The sequence below is a fragment of the Antennarius striatus genome, chromosome 5 (genome assembly GCF_040054535.1).
Source record: "Antennarius striatus isolate MH-2024 chromosome 5, ASM4005453v1, whole genome shotgun sequence".
In the NCBI taxonomy this organism is placed as follows: Eukaryota; Metazoa; Chordata; class Actinopteri; order Lophiiformes; family Antennariidae; genus Antennarius; species Antennarius striatus.
The window spans coordinates 3,270,001-3,288,495 of NC_090780.1; the positions used below are offsets into that span (position 1 = coordinate 3,270,001).

The 18,495-nt window shown below is 41.2% G+C and overlaps 2 protein-coding genes across 3 annotated transcripts in view; both read right to left on the reverse strand.

Annotated features, from left to right (window-relative positions):
• LOC137595512 (nuclear factor of activated T-cells, cytoplasmic 2) overlaps positions 1-7,944 on the reverse strand; it is a 12,763-nt gene extending 4,819 nt beyond the window's left edge. For both annotated transcript variants that reach the window (XM_068315684.1, XM_068315685.1), the window contains exons 1-7: positions 7,695-7,944; positions 5,824-6,778; positions 5,509-5,674; positions 2,700-2,902; positions 1,945-2,117; positions 1,421-1,561; positions 190-245 (exon numbers count right to left, since the gene is read on the reverse strand). In XM_068315684.1, the coding sequence (XP_068171785.1) occupies positions 190-245; positions 1,421-1,561; positions 1,945-2,117; positions 2,700-2,902; positions 5,509-5,674; positions 5,824-6,778; positions 7,695-7,809 (1,809 nt within the window). In that variant the 5' untranslated portion in view covers positions 7,810-7,944. The remainder of the gene's footprint in view (positions 1-189; positions 246-1,420; positions 1,562-1,944; positions 2,118-2,699; positions 2,903-5,508; positions 5,675-5,823; positions 6,779-7,694) is intronic.
• Positions 7,945-11,879: 3,935 nt separating this feature from the next.
• Positions 11,880-17,601, reverse strand: cyp24a1 (cytochrome P450, family 24, subfamily A, polypeptide 1). Its single transcript, XM_068315759.1, has 12 exons — positions 17,172-17,601; positions 16,825-17,015; positions 16,608-16,701; positions 16,424-16,517; positions 16,065-16,156; positions 15,565-15,676; positions 14,722-14,867; positions 13,787-13,953; positions 13,233-13,311; positions 12,789-12,986; positions 12,537-12,648; positions 11,880-12,337 (listed from the first exon to the last, which is right to left on the reverse strand). The coding sequence occupies exons 1-11, from the start codon at positions 17,427-17,429 to the stop codon at positions 12,538-12,540; spliced, it is 1,542 nt and encodes a 513-aa protein (XP_068171860.1). The 5' UTR covers positions 17,430-17,601; the 3' UTR covers positions 11,880-12,337; position 12,537.
• Between the last annotated feature and the right edge of the window lie 894 nt (positions 17,602-18,495).

Sequence of the window (18,495 nt, forward strand, 5' to 3'; positions counted from 1 at the left end):
ATGAAGACTCTTCTCAAAATATTGATATCATTATCACGTCATTTCAAAATTTGCTTCCATTGAACTGCAGTTTTTTGAGGTATTTTGTAAAGCATGGTTTGTGTTTCATCTCTGTGTTATTTGTAGCAGTGTCAGACAATGTACGTCTTTAGTTTAGTGCTTTAGGACAGATAACTGAAATTAACTCACCGCTTGTGTTTTGTCTTTGTCCAAAGTGGCTTCTACTTCCCAGATCTGCTGTCCATCTAAATGCAGAGGTCAAACAGTGAACAAGCAAAACAAAGGAGTTTTAACACCGTTTGACATCTTGGGGAATAATCATCTCATTTGCTTTGTATTAAGTTAGCCTAGCTTAGAATAACAACAAAGTGGGAAATTTGAATAAATAATAAATGGGAAAACAGCCACCTAGGTTAGTCAAAAAAAGAAAAAAAAAGAGAAAAAAACAGACAAGTATAAAACTTCAGGCTTTGGTTTAACCTGGAGATACAATGTGAATGAGTTATTCCTGAGTGCGGATGTCACTACGCATGAGACTATGTAAGAAATCAGATGACCATGTGTGCATTTTTCCACAGAGAATAGCAAGTTTTTTTTAAAAAATGTCCTTCTTCAACTTTTATTTCCATTTTTACCGGCTGCTAATGTGTTCAACCACAAAACAAAACAAAAAAACCAAAGCCTCTGCTTTGGCTATGACTGATTAACAGTATGTCTAACCACATCCTGTTACATAAAGCACCACACCAACAGGGAGGCTTTAGATGCTGTCAGCCGTACCCATCTGCATGTAACCCAACAGGTCTGTGGGGGCAGGAGCGGTAGTCAAGTACCGAAATTTCCATTGCAGAAATACAAGTTATCGCTTCAAAAATGGCAGTAAATGATTACACTAAAGGCTCATTTTCTTACTGCTGAAAGTGGGGGTTGAAAAAAAAGTGCTTTGCTCAGGAAAAATACAAATAATGTGAAAATACAAAAACTAAATGAGTAGGTGGACACAGCCGAGCAAGGTGATGGCAGGCCATAGAGGGATATCGCTATTTGCAAAATTTAAATATACACGTATAAAAAATCCCAGGTTAACACAACGCGCATTGAGGGTATCATAACAAAGCCTATTAAAAGAGTAATTCAAGAGTTGGAAATTATACTTGTTTCTTTTTCTCTGGGAATTGCTACTGACAAAAAGAGAAAAGTGTTGGTGGGCAGATTTGGCCCAAGCTGTTCTACCCTGTTTCTATGTCTACATCTTAGGCCAAGCTAAGTGGCTGCTGAAGCTGCATAGTTATTGTATAAGCAATAATACCAGCACATTATCATGCTCATTCGTCACTTGTGTTTCATCTTTAAAATGTAATTACAGGAAAGCAACAAAGACTTAAAATGACATTGACATGACAATATGTCTGTTCCTCACCCTGTGTCTTCTCTGAGAATATGACTTTGGATTCAGATGTGAAGTTCTGTCCGGTAATGACCAATTGCTGACCGCCGTGAACCGAGCATCGGTCGAGGTTCTGGGTCTCGACGGTCGGGAGCTCCTGAGCTGAGCGCTGGGCTGTGAAAACAGGAGACAGAGGAGACATAGTGGTCAAATATTAGTTGATCGATTTTGGATAATTAACAGCTAAAAATGTGATATTGATAACTGCAACCCGGCAAACACCAGCCTATATATCTTTAACTAAAAGTGACAATTACATGATCATGGGTGATAATAAACAAGAAAAGAAGTGAGATAAATTTCATAGACTTTTGAGCTAGACAGCAATAGTGTCTTAATTTGATCTATTCAATAACTTTAAGGTAGCAGTTTGAAAAAAACCCCCAAAACATTTGTGTGTGTAATTATAAGCATAGGTGTAACTAAACATGGGAAAAGCTGCTAAAGTTGTAATATTAGAGGATCCAGTGGAATGAATCAAAATTTGAACTCCTTACAGCACTCGATGGGATCAGAGGCGACTTGAAGCGACACAAGTTGCCCTCCAGGATGAGGGACAAGGACACGAAAGACCAAACGGACACGTGTGTTTTTTCGGCCGATGTCTGTCTCACCATTCCTCAACTCAATGTCAGCATTTCTCAGCTTCAGGATTCCTACGCAGTCAATCCTGTAAAATATAAAACAAGTCATATGGAATAATAAGCAATGTGAAATTAGGCCAGAAAGGTTGGATGACTTGTTGGAAAAACTGCTCGCTTTACACTGAAACATCTGTAATTATTAAAGCTGCACTAAACTGTGTCTGAGAGACCTCCATCTTTGATCACTATCAACTTGTTGCAAGAGTAAAAAACCTTGTAGCCAGCAGGATAATCAGAGATGAAAAAGCAGTTATTCAAAAATTTTTAGTTTGTTGATATAAACAAACTATTTCATTCATTCATTTTATTCATTTTCTTAACTGCCTCTTCTGCTTTTTGCAGGTCAAGGACTAACTATTTCACTTTTTAATAAAAGGCGTAAATACTGTAACAATATTAAAAATCATTTTGAGATTCAAGGGCTTCTGGAATCTTTGGTTGTACCCTACAAGCACAAATAATATTTGGTTTTGATTGCTTTCATTTCATTTCATTAATTACAGGAAGTTCTTCCCTTTCTAGACACAAGATCTAACTTGCGCTGCCACATATTCAGAAAATGTGTGAAATATTTGATCAACATGTACCTATACCAAGTCTCTACTCACACCACTCTCATGAGGTTCTTTGGCTCCAGAGGGATCTCCAACACTTTGGTCCCATTTATCATCCTCTCCATGCTGGGGGTGGTGACGGTCTTCCCCGTGATGCGGTGGACCTGGTAGAAGGCGTGGGGCTTCAGCAGCCTCTCGTCGGCTGTTCCGATGAAGACCTGCAACCCAAGGGAAGCCGAGCCCTGGTAGCCGTGGAGCTTGTAGGGGGAACAAAGGGGATTAAATGGATGATTCACACTGAATGAAACCAACTATAATACCATTATACATGACTGCAGAGACCGAGTTTAAACTGTACAGTTAATCCCTTTTCCCTGGGGGGTTGGGGGTGGATTTCACAGGTCATTATCTCATGGACACAAACACCATACTGCTGTGCTTCGCTTATTTGTGCAAAAGTGCCAGGAAACACAAAAATAACAGTACACTACATGAAATGTCATCTCATGTTTACTATGACATTACCTCCTGTTTCAATCAGTAGCACAGGTCTGACTTTTGTTTTTTCATCTTTGATCACCTACAATCAGTTCAGTCAGGTACAATCAGGTAGACTACATCTTGTGTAGACAGTGTAACCTGAAAGAGATCAGTGACTGCAAAGTAGTGGTAGGCGAGAGTCAAACAGCACAGGATGGTGGTGTGTAGGATGACTCTGCTGGTGAGGAAGATGAAGAGGGCAAAGGCAGAGCAGAAGACGAAATGGTGGAAGCTAAAAAAGGAAGAGTGTTGCATGACTTTTAGGAAGGAGTTAAGACAGGCTCTGGGTGGTCAGGAGGTGCTTCCAGATGACTGGACAACTACAGCTAATGTGATCAGGGAGACAGGTAGGAGAGAACTTGGTGTGTCATCTGGAAGGAAAGTAGATAAGGAGACTTGGTGGTGGAATGAGGAGGTACAGGAGTGTATACAGAGAAAGAGGTTAGCTAAGAGGAAGTGGAACACTGAGAGGACTGAGGAGAGTAGACAGGAGTACAGGGAGATGCAGCGTAAGGTGAAGGTAGAGGTAGCAAAGGCCAAACAAGAAGCTTCTGATGACTGGTATGCTAGGTTGGACAGTAAGGAGGGAGAGACTGATCTATACCGGTTGGCAAGACAGAGAGATAGAGATGGGAAGGACGTGCAGCAAGTCAGGGTGATTAAGGATAGGGATGGAAGTCTATTGACAGGTGCCAGTAGTGTGATGGGAAGATGGAAAGAGTACTTTGAAGAGTTGATGAACGTGGAAAATGAGAGAGAACAAAGACTAGAAGAGGTGACTGTTGTGGACCAGGAAGTAGCAAAGATTAGTCAGGATGAAGTGAGGAGGGCATTGAAGAGGATGAAGAGTGGAAAGGCAGTCGGTCCTGATGATATACCTGTAGAGGTTTGGAAGTGTCTAGGAGAGGTGGCGGTAGAGTTTCTGACTGGGTTGTTCAACAGGATCTTAGATAGTGAGAAGATGCCTGAGGAATGGAGGAGAAGTGTGCTGGTGCCCATCTTTAAGAACAAAGGAGATGTGCAGAGTTGTGGCAACTACAGAGGAATAAAGCTGATGAGCCATACAATGAAGTTATGGGAAAGAGTAGTGGAAGCTAGACTAAGGGCAGAAGTGAGTATTTGTGAGCAGCAGTATGGTTTCATACCGAAACAGAGTACTACAGATGCAATATTTGCTTTGAGGATGTTGATAGAGAAGTACAGAAAAGACCAGAGGGAGCTGCATTGTGTTTTTGTAGCTCTGGAGAAAGCTTATGACAGGTTGTCCAGAGAGGAACTGTGGTATTGTATGAGGAAGTCTGGAGTGGCAGAGAAGTATGTTAGAGCGGTGCAGGACATGTATGAAGACTGTAAGACAGTGGTGAGGTGTGCTGTAGGTGTGACAGAGGAGTTCAAGGTGGAGGTGGGACTGCATCAGGGATCAGCTCTGAGCCCCTTCTTGTTTGCCATGGTGATGGACAGGCTGACAGACGAGGTTAGACAAGAATCTCCATGGACTATGATGTTTGCAGATGACATTGTGATTTGCAGTGAGAGCAGGGAAAAGGTGGAGGAGAAGCTAGAGAGGTGGAGGTTTGTCCTGGAAAGGAGAGGAATGAAGGTTAGCCGCAGTAAGACAGAGTACATGTGTGTGAATGAGAGGGACCCAAGTGGAAGAGTGAGGTTACAGGGAGAAGAGATCAAGAAGGTGGAGGATTTGAAGTACTTAGGGTCAACAGTCCAGAGCAATGGAGAGTGTGGAAAAGAGGTGAAGAAGCGTGTCCAGGCAGGATGGAACGGGTGGAGGAAAGTGTCAGGTGTGATGTGTGATAGAAGAGTTTCAGCTAAAATGAAAGGAAAGGTGTACAAAACTGTGGTAAGACCAGCGCTGTTGTTTGGTCTAGAGACAGTGTCACTGAGGAAAAGACAGGAGACAGAGCTGGAAGTAGCAGAGATGAAGATGCTGAGGTTCTCTCTGGGAGTGACCAGGAAGGATAGGATCAGGAATGAGTACATCAGAGGGACAGCACATGTTAGAGGTTTTGGAGATAAAGTCAGAGAGGCCAGACTGAGATGGTTTGGACATGTCCAGAGGAGAGATGGTGAATATATTGGTAGAAGGATGCTGAGTTTTGAACTGCCAGGCAGGAGGCCTAGAGGAAGACCAAAGAGGAGGTTTATGGATGTAATGAGGGAAGACATGAAGGTAGTTGGTGTGAGAGAAGAGGATGCAAAGGACAGGGCTAGATGGAGGCAATTGATTCGCTGTGGCGACCCCTGAAGGGAAAAGCCGAAAGGAAAAGAAGATCACCTACAATCAGTTGCCGTGAAACTAGTAAAGCACCTGTACTTCCGGATGTCCTCCCTTGGATGTCCTCACAGCTCCTCGACTGCCCTCAGTCTCGTAGTGAGCTCTGTGATGAGATCTTGGCTGTTCCTTGATGACAAGCTCGTACTGACCAGACTGGTGGACCAACGGCCATTCCAAAGATGGAGCCATAGGCAAAGAACTAGGGGAAAGAGATGAGGAGGAGGGGGTACATTTATAGTCTCAGTTCAGTAGTGTACTAACTGGTTAGTTTAACATATCTGGAACTCATAAATTCTTTGCAATTAATCAGAAAGGACAAACAAACACAATAAAAGAAAACTAACAAACCAGAATCTTCCTTGGTTGACTGGATGAGGAGGGGGCCACACAGCCTGCAGCAGATGGAAGCTTTCAGGCTTAACTTTGGCCCCTGCTCTGTCCTCTTTCTTCTGCTCAACAGTCCAGTCGTGCTCCTCCCCATACACACAATCCTTGCTTTTGGTGCCCCCATACACATTATGCATCATGGTAGAAGAGAACACTTTGGGCAAACTGGAGTTGAGACTGCTCAACACCTCCATACTTGGGGAGGGAGCCTGGGCTTCATACTGGATTCCAACAGGATCCTGGTACTGGTGCAGGTAGTAGGACCCCTGCTGTTCATGGAGAGAAGGGATAGGGCTGGTGCTCTGGGACCGCTGCTTTACAGGGGTGCCCCCTTGACAGAAGTGGGTCTGGTCATAGGTGCGCTTTCCATGGGGCGAGGCGGAGCGGGAACGCTGGCGGGGGATAGATGAGGTGGGGTGTTGATGCTGGGGCACCAGAAAGGTCTCGTCTGCGACGCTGTGACGAGGCGATGCTTCTGGAGAAGAGTGGGAGGTGAAGCAGCCCTGGAGGCCCGTGCAGAGGTCCAAGGTGGACAATGCCAAACCGCAGCCTTCGATGGAAGGGGAGATACACGGTGACGCCGCAGGAGAGCAGGACTCTGCAGGCCAGCCTGTGGAGGAGGTACTGCTGGCTGGGCTCACACATTCTCTCCATGATCCCTGTGTTTTGGCGGCGAGATCCAGCTCCAGGATCTGAGAGCTGAAAGAGTTGTCCCAAGGAGTGATCTCGATTCTGGGACTAGGAGTGGGAATGACGCAGGGTCTTGATGGTGGCTCCAAAAAGTCAGGAACTGGACCTGGCAGGTGTACTGAGGTGGGTCTGTGATAGGACAGATCCTGACCGCACGATGGTTGGCTGGATCTGTATGCAGTGTCAGGGTCGACCACCGGCAGAGCACTGAGGGCACTGGAATCATCTGTCAAGAACCAACTGTTAGGTCAACTTGTATGGACTTAACCAAAGTATCTACTTCACAACAACCACAGCTACTATCCTAAGGAACTTCTAGATCCTCTCGGACAAAAGATCTACTCTGGATTTAAAACCCCCCAAAACAAAACACAATTTATGTTCGCCAAGATCATTTAAAATGACATTCAAGATTTTGTCTTCTCTAAAGATTAAACGATAATCTACAGAATGTAAGAGCATTGGAGTCTTCAACTCTCTGCATCCAATTTGTGTCAATTCTCAACCAATTATTGGCTCCAAAATGTGCACAAAAATATCACATCGAAACTCTTCTCTCCTGCACGAGGCTTTTATGGCAGTTTCTTCTGGTTTATCAGCCTGCCAGGCACCATGGGTCTATAAACTGGACTACCCTTACAGTATGATTGGAATGCCATCTTTTCCCTAATTTTGAACATTTGTATATTGCTAATGTTTGTTTTTTAATGTTAAAATTGAATCAAACTCAAAAATACACTTTATTAATGTTATCTTAGACAATATTTCAGCTATCTTTAAATCAGTTTTTGATATTTTAACATTTCTTCTGTTTATTCACTTTTGTCTTGTTTGTTTTTTTAAAAATTTGTTTTCTTATATTGTTACAAGCCAACAAACAAAATAAAATCCTTTTTAAAACCCATCAAAATCACCAGAGTGTGGTGAGTTTCCCTTCTGCCTTAATGACAGGATTTTAACATCAGTACCTGACAGCTGAGTGTTTACTGCTGGTTGTCCTAAAGCTTTCTGCAAAACTGACGCAAAGCCACCATTTTTATACTTCCAGAACAGAATAGATAGAACAGGCAAATAAACAAATACAAAAACAGTGTCTGTGCATGTTACAGCTGCTGTCTGTAAATTATGATTAGATTACACACCTTCATCACAGCCGACCAGGAAACCTCCTTCAGGCGGATGGTCCAGAAACAGGTCAGAGAAGTCCAGCTGCTCTGGACTCAGGCCCTCGGTAAGTCCCACATGTCCAGAAGTCATCTCCACCTGTCAGTATTTACTGACTGGACAGGTTTAGTAAAGGTTTTAAAATTCACTCTGTATAATGTGAGGCGGCTTCTTCAAGAAACACAATGTCCTATCTCTTTTTAAGACGCGTTTAAGAGAGACAGCTGCTCAAATACATCCAGCATCCAACGAGCGACAGACGCTTCCTGTCACTGCTGATGATGACAAGCAGACTGTGTGTGTGTGTGTGTGTGTGTGTGTGTGTGTGTGTGTGTGTGTGTGTGTGTGTGTGTGTGTGTGTGTGTGTGTGTGTGTGTGTGTGTGTGTGTGTGTGTGTGTTTGTTTGAGTGCCTCATTTCCTCTTCATGTAGAGTCAGTATAACAAAGCAGTTATAAAAAAAGGAAAGCAAAATATATTTTCTACCATCTGCCGTAAAACGTTCATGTCAAGAAATCAAACAGGGAGTTGTAGTTGTTCCCAGTTTAGTTAGTTTTTATTCATAAATTGTGTCAATGTCTCTTTCTGTAATGTCTCTTTTTTTATTTAGCTGTGTTGTTTCTTTTCTTCACCCAGCATCCTGTATCCCTGATCTTTTTAACTTAACCCAACGCAGACTTAAACTACCACCTAGCTATAATATAATATAATATAATATAATATAATATAATATAATATAATATAATATAATATAATATAATATAATATAATATAATACTGTAAATGTATGGAAAGCAACAATGATAGCAACACATTTTCAAGTACAATATAAGCATGTCTCTTAATTGTGGGTAAATATTAATCATTAACAGTGAGTAATGAAGAAATTCAGTTAATAAATTGTCCTTTTGGAGGACTTTTAATATGTTTCTAGTTGACAAAAACACAATTTAAAAGGTAGATATACAGTATGCTGAAAGATGAAATAAAACAGACAACACTGTCTGCATACACATGCAGTGTTTGACCACCTGATGGCTGTATTGGACAATTACCATCTAAGTTATCTAAAGATGTCAATCCTCGACTGGACTTTTAAGAAAGTTTCTTGAAGACATTTCACCTCTCATCCAACCTCTCATCATGGAACCATGACCTGGATAAATGAGAACCTACACAGAGGTCTGTGGCTGAAGATGAAAAACCATAAGGCTGTTTGTTACAAGAGACCTGTTGGACTCCCTGTTAAAGGCTTCATGTTGAAACATATTGCAGTTTTGTATTTTGAAGTCTAACATAATTATGCTGTGATAATAAAGGCTACTGCTTTTTTTTTTTTTTTTAAGAGGATGTTTCCAGGTCTCCCTTTTTCACCCTGACTGTCCACGTCCAAATACCTTGTCCAAAAAACACTGGAGACCAGGAAGTGACACTGTGCCAGTGCTAATTTAATTATTTTCAGGTTGATTGACTGCATAAAATGTAAATAAAATATAAATAAGTAACTGTTCTTTTGCATCTTCATCACCTCACAGAAGATAATTGTGTTTGACACGTGCTGCAGTAGGCTTCTATATGTCTGCCTCTGTAACTCAGTGGAGCGCTGAGTTCAATACTAAAGCTCAATGACTCTTTAATCTTCCTGTTACAGCTAGGCAGCTTTAATTTCCCTCACATCCCTGTACAAAATAACTTTGTCCACTAATGACAAACTTGTTGCTTGCTTTTCTTACTGCACGTATTAAGTGAGGCTTCATCATTCTTCCTGAATCCAGTTTGACTGGAGGAATCATTGGTTTTACACGATGATGTCACCTGAGGTCACATGAAAGCCTTCTGGTCACACAGGATGCCATGTGAGATTTCTGAGTCTTACATAAATCAAGGTGTGAAACAGCTGCAGAGGGGATGTCAGAACATCAGATATGGGAAGTGATGCTTTTTGTCTTCATCACCTCAATCCATTAGTCCTGCCTGTCAAGAATGAGGAAGGATCCGTGCCCTTGATCCTGATGTAGCTGGCAGTGGTGGAACCAGCAGATCCTGAATGATCTTCACTGGAACCACAATGTTATTTAGTTCACTACATGAAAAATAAATTCTTCAGCTAAACTAACAGAAAACAAAGTAAAAATGCTTTTGTTGCAGCAAAATCACATTTACACCAGTGGGACAAAATTATCTGCTTTGTGAGCCAGAGTTTGCTCATTAAGTTCAGTGATTCCTATACTGATGTAAAAGGTTGTCTAAATGCAAGGACAATTAGAATAACATGAAATTCACCATCTCTATTTATTAAATTACATTTTTTTTGTTCCAGATATCACAACACTAGTCATTTGCCTATAACCGCACAACTCATTCTCTACATTAGGTACCGTAATCCTGTTGACTCCAACCTACAATAACAGTACACAATGAAGTTTTGTAATGTGATTTTGAGATTATAGGATTAGAGCATAGTAAAACATATGCCCAATGACCTTAACTGATTACAACCCAGTGGTACTGGATGATATGTTTAAAACAAAATGAGACCGACTTAATCTCCTATTATTTGGTTTGTGATTTAGAGCCTCTTGAGCTTCATGCTTCCTCAAAAGACAGCCATTCCTACTATGTACTGTATAATATTGTAGGTCAATGTTTGATTGGAAAATGGATTCACTCATATAAACCCGATGCAAAAATATGCAGCCATAGTAAATTTAAATACTACACCATTAGGGCTGAAAGTACCACATTTATAATTTACAAAAAGCAGAAAAGTGTGCTGTAAAAATGAAAAGGACATTATTTTGTGTCCAAAAGGCTCCTTTATGTCTGAGTGATTTCTCACAACTGAAGCATTACTGTGTGAGCAGCAAATGTTTCAATAAGTAAAGATATCAGCATATCTCATTTTATTCAGGTATTCTCACGGCACCAGCAGATTTAATCTGTGCTGACGTGTCAGGTTTTTGTCCAGTATAAAAAGAAGTGACGTAAAAATTGTTCATAATACTGACTTTCAGCTTATTTTCCTTTATAGATGTTTCATATGAAATGGTTTGAGGAGAAATAATAAAAACAATAATCATTTATTAGGTCCCAACTCAAGGGTCACAACAACAACAACAACATCAACAATAAGGCAGTCAGAGACTACAACATCCCACGACATCATCACATTTTTGTGCCTCTGGCTTCCTGAACATGATTTTTTGTTTTGTGATTATATCTCATCAGGTTTCCGAGATGTGTGCCTAAGAATGTGTAAAAGTGAAAATTTGACCTTGACCTAGTTTTCCAAGGTCAAGGTTGTGATCTAATTTTCATCCCCTTGCCTCCCTGAATACAATGCCTTTTGTTTCGTCTTTCTATCTTATCCGGTTCCTGAGATATATGGAAATTTTTTTACAAAAATTTAAATTTGACCTTGACCTAGTTTTCTCAGGGTCAAGGTCATCATCTCATTTTCATCCCCTTTGCCGCCCGAGTAATGTGCTTTTTGTTTCATCTTTCTATCTACAACGGCTGCGAAGATATTTGGTGGACAGACAGACAGATAGACGGATGGGTATTATTATTATTATTATTATTATAATTATTATTATAATAATTTTATTATTATTATTATTATTATTATTATTATTATTATTATTATTATTATTATTATTATTATTATTATTATTATTATTATGAAATGACTTTTAGTCATGTCTTTGGCACCAGAAGGGTTAGTTTGACAACAACCATGAGTGAACATAAAACTCTGCTTTGCAAGGACGCACAAAACTAATTTTTGTTCTGGCAACTGTGTACAAGGCCCAGACGTGTTCAGGAGATGTAACGACATTGCTTCACTATTGTTCAAAGTTTATAAATCAAACTAAACTCGTGAGCTCTCACATTTCTGTCAAAGTATTTAAAATGGTGTTTTTCCATCAGTAAACGACTCCGTTTTTTAATGATAAAATGAACGGATTAGCCAGAGTCTATAATGATTTCAAGCCAGTCTTAAACTAATCCTAAAGAGAACAGAGCTTATTTGACAAATAAAGAAAAAAATCCTGGAAAAATGAGCTGAGAAAGAGACTGAGATCTGTCCCTGAAGACATTAAAACACCAAATCACCCAGAGACTTAAAGACCTGATTTGGTAATAATGGGAATAAACACAGGCATGTTTTTAATACATTTATTAATGTATTCATTTCATAGAATAAAATACGTCTCTAAATAAAACAATGTACAATATTACAATATCATAATTGCACTATTTACATGTACAATATATGTGCGTGTGAGTTTGTGTGTGCATATGTGTGTGTGTGCGCGTGTGTTCAACAACAAAAAGTAAAACATAGACACTTAGAATCTTACATTAAGATTGAAGGACAGCTGCCTCAGTACAACATTCAGTTTGTACATAACAACTGGTATTTGGTCAGTCATTAAAAGTCAAAGGTAATAGTTGTAAATAAGTCTGAGGTATATATGTCAAGATTCGACGTATAATAATAATTTCTGTCGTTTCTATTTACAAAGCAGCAATAAGGGAGTCAGTGGACCATCAGGGCCGGTGGAGATGGAGGTATCCTCTGTCTGTCGCGACATCAGAGGTGAATGTGGAGCCTGATCACTGACAGGAAGGAGAAACGATCATTTATTACTCAAGTGCTTCCGTGGTTACCATGAAGAAAGACAGAATGATGAAGTATGATGTTATAGTTTCATACTTTGGGTGACACATTTATTTACAAAGTAATAGTAAAAGTACTTCCACAAAGTTTCGATAAAGTTTAAACAAATTGAGAATCTGAGTGGAGTTTTATTCTCACCTCATCTCCTGATGAAGGCGACAGGAAGTTCTCTGCTCGGAACCAAAAGTCCTGAGTGGATCACATCGAGTGGCTCAGTGTCTGTGGCCACGATCTCGTAGTCTCTGACCAACTGAGAGAGAGGAAAGATCCGTCAGTGAAAACTTCAAGAGACTCATGAAGCAGAAAAATAAATCTGAATCGGTAGATTATTACTACACTGGGACGCCGATGTCATGTGAGCGAACTGAAGTGGTCTTTGTCCAGTCTTACCCAGCACATGGCGAGCTGGAGCTGCAGCTCGGCCAGCCGTCGACCGATGCACATCCTCTTTCCGATGCCGAAGGGAACATGGGAAAAAGGGTTGATGGTGCAATTCTCTCGCAACCAGCGTTCAGGTTTAAACTTCTTCCCCTCGTCGAAGTACTCCTCGTTCGAACCCAGAGCATGGCTGTTTATCATTAAAACAGTCTGTAAATAAAAATAATATGCAATGGTTACTTTTCTTTTTAGTTTGACAAATGTCTGCATTTTCTGCCTGTAAATCTGATCCCTCCGCATAAATTCCATGTCAATGCACTGGAGTTGCCCCCCTTTCTACGTTATGTGACTGGGTTGTTATAGCATAGTTTATTCATAAATCAGTCAAATGTAAATTAACACAAGACTGTAATCTGCTCATGTAAAGTGTATGGTAAGGAGGACTAAGCCACTTACTCCTTTGGGAATGGCATAATCTCCCAACACAATGTCTTTGTCCAGGGTCCTGCTGGTGAATGGGACTGATGGCGATAACCTGTGAGAAAAGAAGGAACAGTGTATGGGAATATTGCCTCAGTGACGTTACTCTATAGAATAACACACACATCTAAGCCGTTTAACTGGAGCTAAACATACTCCGATGGTTTTCATGGCACGGGATGAGGTCGTATATAATCTCCAGTCAGAAGCTGTTTAAATTCCTCCGGGTGATACAGTTGTGGACTTTAAATAACGTGTCGGATAACTTGTGACTGTACAGGAGGAAGTGACAGGGTGAACCATCGGAGCTAATGAGAAGTCATCTGAACGTAACCATGCAATGGATTTTAAGCTGGGATCACGGTTTGTTATCCGTATCACAAGAAGCTCGTTTTTGAGACAACTGTCTGTCAGCTTCCCCTCCAGATGGTCGTGGTGCATCCAGGGTGAAACCATGACGCAGAAACTATTCACAACCCAATCACAAACTGCGTGGTTGTTGGACACATCTATCTTTTGTTGTACTCTACCTCATGGACTCCTTGAGGCAGGCCTTCAGGTAGGGCATGCTCTTGATGTGTTCTCCACAAGGGTCCTGGCCGGGAGCAATCACTTCTCTAATCTCGTCTAGCAGCTTCCTCTGGGCGCCGGGGTTACGTGACAGGTTGAAAATAACCCACAGCATACTGTTGGCAGTCTGAGAAACATAAACACAGCCAGAGAGAGAGAGAAAGAGGGAGGGAGAGAGAGAGGAGATGTATGTCACTTAATGAGGTGGCTACTACTGCATTCCTCTGTGGGGTCCTGAAAAGGCGCCGAGGAATATTTGGGGTTCCTCAAAGGGCTCCTTAGTTACATTCACACCACACTGATTTTCCACTTTTAAGCAATGTAACTGCAGCACCTGTTTGTTTAAGAGTCTGAATGAGGTTTTTTTTTTCTTTTTTCTTTGCCTAAAGGGAAATGGGAAAATGGTAAAACAACTTCAGGTCTAACCTGCTCTCATAGCTAAATGGTGGTTTGTTACAGATGACGTTCTCATGAGGTACTAGCTGTGTATTAACAAAGCAGATATATAAACAGATTCAAATTAAAATGATTATCTTAACATTTGAGGAAATAAATACATTTTCTATAAGATTCCTACTGGTTAGCTTGCTTCCAAATGAAAGCACACTAATTAAAATATCATCACTTTTTGAAGTTGTTTTTTTTTAAAAAGGGGTTTCATTTCAAGGCTGGCATGTTCCATCTCACTCATTTAATGTGTTTAAAAACAGAAAAGTTAAAAAAGAAAAGAAAAAAAGAAGCCAGGTTGTGGTTGCGGTTGCAGTTTTGTCATCGCTTTCAGATTTTCCAAACAAGCAGAGGCGACTCCTGCTCTATAGCAAACAACCTTATAAAACGGCAGTCGGAGTTGATTTTTCAAAAAAAATAAAGAAGCAATTTTGGCGTATTTTCTCACCGTCTCGACTCCTCCAATCTGCAGCTCTGTGATGGCGGCGTACAGTTCCTTCTTAGAGAGACAGCTGTGGTGTAAGATGTCACCGATTAAGTCATCAGGAGCTCTGACGGCGTTTGTCTTCAGCTTCTTGTCTATGTAGACTTTGGCTGAGGGAACGAGAAGCAGAGAAGTTGTGACCATGTTAAGTTTTAGGTATCTCAGTAGCATTTCCCATCCCTCTGAACTGTTTTCTGTTTGTCTACAGAATCAGAATCAGAATCTAGGCTATGTTTCTCCTGCTTTCCCCAATCTCACATATTAAAGTGCAGATTTGCAGACTTTTTGTATTTAACACGACGACAGTTGGTGCTATAAGTTGACTAGTCAATATTACTATGCAACAATAATAAATTATTTATTCATCAAATAAAAATTAAAAATATTTTTTTAAGGTGAAGATCCTTTCATTTAATCTTCTTAAAAGCTACAGTACTGTGAAGAACACGAATATCCAACATCAGGCTTTTTCCTTGTTTTGATTCTGATTAAATGTCGGTAAAATACATGTTCATGCTACAGAGTCACCCCCCCCCCAACCAACCCCCTGCTACTACAAATATTTGGCAGATTTCTTCCTCTTAGGTCATGTGGTTTACGACAACTCTGTATGCCATTTACCCTGAGAGCCAGGTACAGAAAAAACACAGAGGCACCCAGTTCAAATGCCTCCACCCTCTATTCCTGTCCATCTATCACCTGACTGGAAATGAGCTGGAACCAGTTTGTGACAGGGACATGGAGAAAACACTAACTGAGAGAAATCATGTTTTTCACCGCTTTTATTTAGTGAATTTGTCTTCATACCTGTGCTGAAAATGCGGTCCCAAGCGGCAGTGTGGTTCTGCCATATCTTGGTGTTGAGATTCTTATGGAGCGCCACTGGTGTGACCATCATGGTGCCAAAGGTGCTCATCATCTACAGAGGGAAGACACAAAGGGCAGACCAAAGGTCACAAAGGCATTTAAACTGATTATCATCACTGCCACTGAAGATCTTTGAAGCAATCACTATCAAGGTTCTTCTGTTTTTGTTTTTTATGCCCTACTGCCCTGTGAGACCTTTATCATGATCCACTTATCTGCTGACAGTGGATGATCGTGGTTTGTTCCAGTAAATCTCAGTAAAGACAGAGGGAGTTAGTGAGAGATCTGATAGTGAACTGCTTGATCCAGGGCTGCAGTTCAGCTGGTGAACCTGATGAACTAGGCTATTTCTACCGGTTCAGCCTCCCAGGTCGCTCCACTCTGTCACGGCTCTCTCTTGCTGCCATGTGTGTAAAACAAACATGTGTAGGTCCACTCACTTTTTTCACAGCTGTGATGAAGTTCATGGCTTCCTCGTTGACCTTCTCTTGCAGGAGACCAAATCTCACATCATAGAGGATGAGGCAAATGGCTGAACGGCGCAGAAGTGATATGAAATAAGAGAAACGTTAATTTAAATGGAGTTATTTTCAAGCAGAAACACCAAACATTTCCTTATTCCAGTTTATTGTGTGACTATATTACTTTGTTATTAGTCTGAGTTTAATAAACCAAGCCTTAACACATTTCAGCTGTTATAGCTGTTTTTTGGAACTTTTCAGAAGAACACAAGTAGAAAATAATCAACATATTAATCTAATTGATCATTACTAAACAACAGAAAAAGAAACAAACTCACTTTCAAACGACCATTTATTCAGTTCGAAGTACAAGTCGTCAATTTTTCCATCGACGTTTATTTTTCCAATTCTGCCAACGAAGTCTACCAACACCTGTAAGGACAAAGTCAATCTATGAGCCACCGATCACAGGTAAGAAATAAAAAAAAACAGGCACACCGGTCATAATCCACGACAATCTACCTCATTTATTTTGCCATCCAGTTTCACCACTTCTGTCGGCTTCATGAGTTTCTGCTGAAAAGCGCTCCTGACTCTCTGCCAGTCTTCCCCCTCTCTGCAAATCAACGATTCCGATTCAGAGCGCGTTCACACTCAACACCCTTCGGTGCGCGTCACGCAGCGACCGAATGATGGACATTCTCTAAACGAATAAAGGAAAAATAGAGAATCAACTTACAGAATGAGGAGTCCGTATGCCTCGTTTCTCAAGTCTCTGTATGCCGTCCATGGCTTGATCTCCAGTCTCTGGGGGTAATTTCCCTCCTTCCTATAGAGCGCCTCCAGTAAGCAAGGTGCGCCAATGTGCACCGACTCAAAAGAACCAAGTTTAAACCGGAAAATCTTGCCAAATTTCTTATGATACTCAACCTAAAAAAAAAAAAAAAAAAAAGGACAGAAAATTACAAGAAGAATGACTTAAACATCTTTTATTTCTGTTTCATTAGATTCAAATTGAAAACAGATCAAATTCCTTTAAATATATATACAAATTCAAGAGAAAAAAAAAAAGATTTTGAACTCTACCAGTGTCTCATGCTGTTTTTTCAGGCCCCCTTTCCGGAGAATTTCAAATGGACTCCCTAAGAAAGGCCATTTGGTGGGTCCCGGGATCGCGTCCAGACTGTGCGCTCTGGAGGCAGCGTGGGGGCACCGCACAGCCTCCACAGCATCCTTCTCCTCCAGGACGCACACTGAGGATGTTGGTTTGAGGTGCTGCAGCCCAACAGACTGTTTCCTCAGCAACTCAACGATCTGCGGAACCTTTTGGATCTGCGCTCTCATCCTTAAAATAATTAAATTGGAGGGTTTTTTGTTGTTGTTTTTTAGTGCTGAATAACCTGCCTTTTAATAGAACGACTTCTTATCTTGGAGATTTTCTCGTTTCTTGGAACTGTCACACCTTCACACCAATATATATACCCGGACACTGTTTATTCCTGAGGTGCCCCGAACCAATCAGGGGCCGGTCCTGCATGGTGTGGCCGTCGAGCCCACCATTCATTTATGGATCCACGTTGGGAGGATCGCATGACCCCAGAAAGACCGAGGAAGAGCCCTTACCCCCCCATCCCCACCCCCACCCCACCTCCCTCCTTTTACAAATAAACATGCAGGCAACATCGGAGGTGACGCGGTTCGCTTGAACCATGTTTCAGAGCGACCTGCGATTGGAAGAACCGAAACTTTGGCAGAGCAAATACTACTGCCACACTTCAGCACCGTGGGCAAATATTTGATACACTGCAGTGTGTGTGTGTGTGTGTGTGTGTGTGTGTGTGTGTGTGTGTGTGTGTGTGTGTGTGTGTGTGTGTGTGTGTGTGTGTGGGTGTGTGTGTGCCTTCTTTGTATTTGGACAAAGACATAACTGCTCATATGCCTTTTAAATACCACCCAGAACTCTGATGAGATCAATTTGTGATTGTTTTATCAAATATTACTTCAAAAAGTTGCAAACAGAACCAAAATGTCAAAAGTTGTGACATTTTCCTTTTTGATAAGTTTTTTCTTTGTTCTCTATCTCACTTTCTCCCTCTCTCTCTCTCTCTCTCTCTCTCTCTCTCTCTCTCTCTCACACACACACACACACACACACACACACACACACACACACACACGCACACACACACACCGCCCCATGGCATGACTCAAATAACATGTGTAACATGTGGAGGGGCCCCGCGTTGTTACCCTGTAAAAGCGCTCATTCACAGGCTCTCATGTGGCATCAGGACAACCTTGGACCTTGACTGATGTTTGCGGCATATTGGGTAGTTAGAGCGAGTCCCAGGTGTAACACACATAAATCACCCCACACAAACTCTCCAAAACAAGAAAAACAGAGGCGAGA